Raw genomic sequence first — 4,653 nt, forward strand, 5'->3', positions numbered from 1 at the left:
TTTTCCTGACTGGAATGCGTCAACATATTCATCAATCGCTTTTTAACTGATTTACAAAAAATAGTTACATCCTTAAAGGTTAAAAAATGACAGTAGATCAAAGATCATAGACACTGGATCTCCGATGTTAAAAGGTTAAGAACTGTTGGCTGAAAAAGCTTAGTCAAAAGTGGGCTGCTTTTGAGTTATAAATAAAAAAATCAACAAGAAGTTCATCTGCTTTCCTTCTACTTCTATGGAGCTGGTTGAGCTTCAGTAGATGCTCAGACTTTCCTCTCCACAGAAACTTCCTCCATTCTGCCGGGGAAAACCCCAACGAGCTCCCAGGCCAGCAGAGACATAGTTCCTCTGGTGTGAGACATGCTCAGAACACCCCCCAAAGGCATCCACGAGGTTATTACATGTCTTTTCAGTTTAGCCAGTTAAATTGCCCTCTGGCAAATATTTACTGCTGCCAGTTTCTTCACACACGAATGCTTTATTTTAAGTCTGACCAGGGGCTGAGTCAGACAGCAGTTTAATGGTCAAGACCTGCCCATTTGTTCTCACATGAAAAATGTACAATGTAATATAAAAGTTTTATTACAGTTCCAGGGAAAAAAATGATAACAAATAATAACAAACAAATAATTATAATAAACACAGGTTAAACAGAAATATTTACATGTGTGAAAATATGTATGAAAGTGTCAAATGAACTTTTATAACATTTGAAAAAAGCATCACAATATTAACTCCAGAAGATACAGCAGAGGTGGGCAAACTTTCTGACTCGTGGGCCACCCAAAGTTCTAAAATCTGAGAGGCAGGCCGGACTAGGAGCAGATATGTGGCGTGTTTTGGTGAATTTATCTTGTAAAAGAAAAAAAACATTAACATTAATGTGGTGCTGGAGTAATCGGAAAAATGACTGTCTGACCTGGAAATCATACATGAATATCGGAAAAGTAATGAATCTTCAAACACTACATGAATGAAGAATAACTTTCTGCACCTGAACAAAGGTAAATTTTTTTGTATCTGTGGGGAAACACCTGAACTACAGGTAAAATAAAAAGTTATTCTGAGTCATCAAAATCCTTTCTTCCAGTTGGGCGGGTCAGATTAAATCGCTTAATGTGGCCCGCGGGCCATATCTACCGCTAAAGTCACCACCTAAGAAATGAACGAGTTTCTGCTGGCTTATTTTATACTTTGTTGCAGTCATTGGACATGGTCATTTCTTTTTCTGTTGACATGAACATAAACGCACCAAGTTCCCCTCACGTTTCAAACAGGAAGTACAGGCTGGTCCCAGGAAGCCAAAATCCCATAGACTTCTACAGAGAAATAAACAGTTATTACTCAGTCATTCTGTTTGTCAGAATAACATTCTTGCTCTGATGTTTCTTTTTAACATGTTCACTAAATCTATTTTTTCATGATATATTTCTGTATTGCAATCTATTAACTAGCCAATCAGATGCCTCAATGAGAGCATGTGGTCCCCGCTGGCCCCACCCAAAACTTTCAAGCTGTTTCATTGATAGATTCTCCGACCAATCACTGCTTGCAAACATCATCTGGTCCTAAAACGGAGAAATTGGGCGATATCTGTTCCATGGAAAAATGGAACAGATAATTGACATTATTTCATTGGAACTCGAGGCAGCAGGCTTGTTTCCTCCATCTCTATTCAGGTCAATGGGTAAACACTTGTTTTCACATTGTAAACCTTTGATTCTACAATACAACCCCACATGAATTGGTCCCAGCAATGGAGCAAATGGCAGCGACTCAATCAGACAAGCTGTCAAAACATGGACAAACTCCAAGGAAATTGTCCGAATCACATCCAAGTACATCAATATAATCACGGTTCAGTCTTCTCTCCAACGATGCTTGCAGTCTCTTTGGGGTTTCAGTTGTGCTTACTTGTGTAAATAACAACTCCTGTTGCCGTCACCGTCTGCAGAGATCTTTTCATTTTTGATGTTTTTCATTTCAGACCATACCAGTGGCCCCCGCCCAACCCTCTGTTCCCCAGATGGAGCTCTCAGACTCAGGGTTGACCTACCTGCCCTGGGCCCAGCCCCTCACCACCATATCCTCCATGCCCAACCAGTTTGCCTCCAGCTCTGCGGCCCTTTCCGGGTCTCCTCTGGTCCCGGTGCCTTTATCCATGTCCCTGGCGACGATGATCCCACAGCTGGGGGCCCAGGGCGGGGAGCCTCAATCCCAGATTCTGGAACTCCCTCTGAACTCGGACCATCAGCTGGACCCGGAGCAGCAAGGCCAGGCTCTGACTGAAAGCCCAGAAGATGCACCAGAGTCTCCAAACCTGCTGGATAAACTTCTGGAGGACCACAAGAAGCAGGAAGAAGAGGACAAGGACTCGTACAGCAGCTCGCTCTTCATCACCGACGTCTGAAAGGTCTGCTGTTGTTCAGTTTGATGGAAAGGCCTTCTCCTCAGGGTCCTAAAGAAAAGTCTCCTCATTTTTCTACAATCATTACACTTTTGCTTGTTATGAAGACTGTTTTATTTGGTATTTCTGTGAAACCTGTAATGGTGCATTCACACCGGATGCGATTTGTGAAGCAGGAGCATCAAGTTTCAATATTAAGTCAATGTAAAGATTTTGTGTTGCGATTTTCCCAGTTTTATGTATGCCCTCTCGAGTTGCAGCTCAATTTGGGAAAGAGAATCTGGCCACAGAGAAAAAATATGGCGCTTCCAAAGCTGGAAGTCCCTCCCCCTGCTGGAGCCAGACCAAGAGGACATCATTTGCGCCCGAAATCATTTGCCAGAAGTCCTGGACCAGAACCCCCGTCGGAAGCTTTCGACCTTTTTTCCCTTTGACATACCGTAACCGCTTACGAGATCAACTGATTCACAGAGAAAAAAGCTGCATTTCATCGTCTTTTTCTCCAGAGGTAAACAGGTGTAGTTATACAAATCTGAACACTTGTAAATATTGACTTGAAAGAAATAAAATGATGAACGTTAGCTGTTCTATGTGAAGCTCATCTTTCATTTAAAAGCTGACAGTTCTGTCAAGTTTTTAAATTATCATTTTTTAAAGGGTTTGCTAAAATTAAGAATATTTCCACTTATGCCACCAGCTACAGTTGCAAAATTTCTGTTTCCAGCTAGAGATCATTTCTGGCACCATCTTGCACGACCAGAGGTCCCTCAGACTGGGCCACAGACTCCCGCAGCACCGAAAGAGACTCTGAAAGATCTGGTGAACCCAGACATGATGATGTGCTTGCAGTCATCTCTGTAGAGTTCTCCGAATCATATAAACCCAAGCTACTTGCTCAACATGGTCCATGTTTTCCATGATGTGACAATGAATGCATTTCAGAAAACTGTGGCGGTCATGCAGTATCTGGAGCTGAAAATTCAGTTATAACAAATGTGGAGAGCAGATTTCCAATCATGTTTCCTGTGAAAACAAGCAAATGCAGAAAGGAGAGGATGAAGATGATGAAGCGTAGAGGAAGGAATGATCAACACCAATATTTCCCAAAGACCATTTAATCCACTGTGTTCTGATGATGGAAACGTGTCTTTTTTTTCAAATGAAAAACATTCAAATGCAATGCATTGTGGTCTATTTTCACCAACCAATGGAGGATTGATGCTCACTTGTTTTTAGCAAAGCCTTCTGGGAAATTTGTAGAGCAGTGGATTTTGGAATTGTAGTTTTGAACACCCCTATGAACTGGTAAAGTCCTAGTGAGTACTGAGGGATTTCATACATGACCTTTCTACAGAGATTCTCTTTTCCTGTTAAACCAAAAGACCTTTTTTCACCAGGCGCTGCTCTTATCACTCCATTTCCTGCTTTCTTTTTTAGACTTTCATTTCTAGGTTTCAGACAACGTGTGCTCCTGAGATGAGTTGTGCTCAGCTCGGGGACATCTGATGCAAGAACACAGTTAGCATAACAGTTTTTGGCATCTTTACATCCCATTAAACAAATTCCTGCTGTGAGACAGGCAGTTTAATGACAGCGGGATCCACTGAGGTTTGGGACATGTTTTCTCAAGTGTTGTTATTCCAGTTTATGTAAACGTACTCGGTGAAATGATCAGAATGTTTTGGTTCTCCAATAATTCATGTTCAGTTTGGTCAAAAATTGTTAAAAAACAGTTTGTCTTCTTCCTGTCATCTCAGATGTCAGCATGTCACAGTACACGGAATTAAATAAAATGGAATAGACTTATACTCTAAGGCACATGTGTCAAAGTCAAGGCCCGGGGGCCGGATCCGGCTCTCCGAGTCATTCTATCCGGCCCTCCAGATCATTTTATTTTGTTGTTATTAATGACCCGATGTTATCTTGTACTCATTTCCAACATGTATAACTTTGACAAAATATATTTTTTTGGAGAGTAAAATATTGAAAGTTATTTAAGGTTTAAGTTGATTTATATAAAATTCCTGTTTTTTTATTATTCATAATTATGTTAAAAAGTTATGGTTTTAAAGTTTAAAAAATGGTCATTCTGCTAACTTTTTGGACTACTTTGGTATTTACTGAGATTTTCTTTTTTTGGAGTTTAGCTAATATTTCAGCAAGATAGCTTTTTTTTGGCTAATTAATCTTTTTTCAGTTTTTAAAGATATTTTGAAGTTTAGTTATTTTTTAAGCTATATGCTAGC

The 4,653-nt window shown here is 40.4% G+C and overlaps 1 protein-coding gene across 1 annotated transcript in view; it reads left to right on the forward strand.

Moving 5' to 3' along the window:
• LOC112136397 (POU class 2 homeobox associating factor 1) overlaps positions 1–2,959 on the forward strand; it is a 29,024-nt gene extending 26,065 nt beyond the window's left edge. Inside the window, exon 5 of the mRNA XM_024258078.2 lies at positions 1,988–2,959. Within this exon, the coding sequence (XP_024113846.1) occupies positions 1,988–2,410 (423 nt within the window). The 3' untranslated portion in view covers positions 2,411–2,959. The remainder of the gene's footprint in view (positions 1–1,987) is intronic.
• Positions 2,960–4,653: the final 1,694 nt, after the last annotated feature.

The sequence above is a fragment of the Oryzias melastigma genome, linkage group LG13 (assembly GCF_002922805.2).
Source record: "Oryzias melastigma strain HK-1 linkage group LG13, ASM292280v2, whole genome shotgun sequence".
In the NCBI taxonomy this organism is placed as follows: domain Eukaryota; kingdom Metazoa; phylum Chordata; class Actinopteri; order Beloniformes; family Adrianichthyidae; genus Oryzias; species Oryzias melastigma.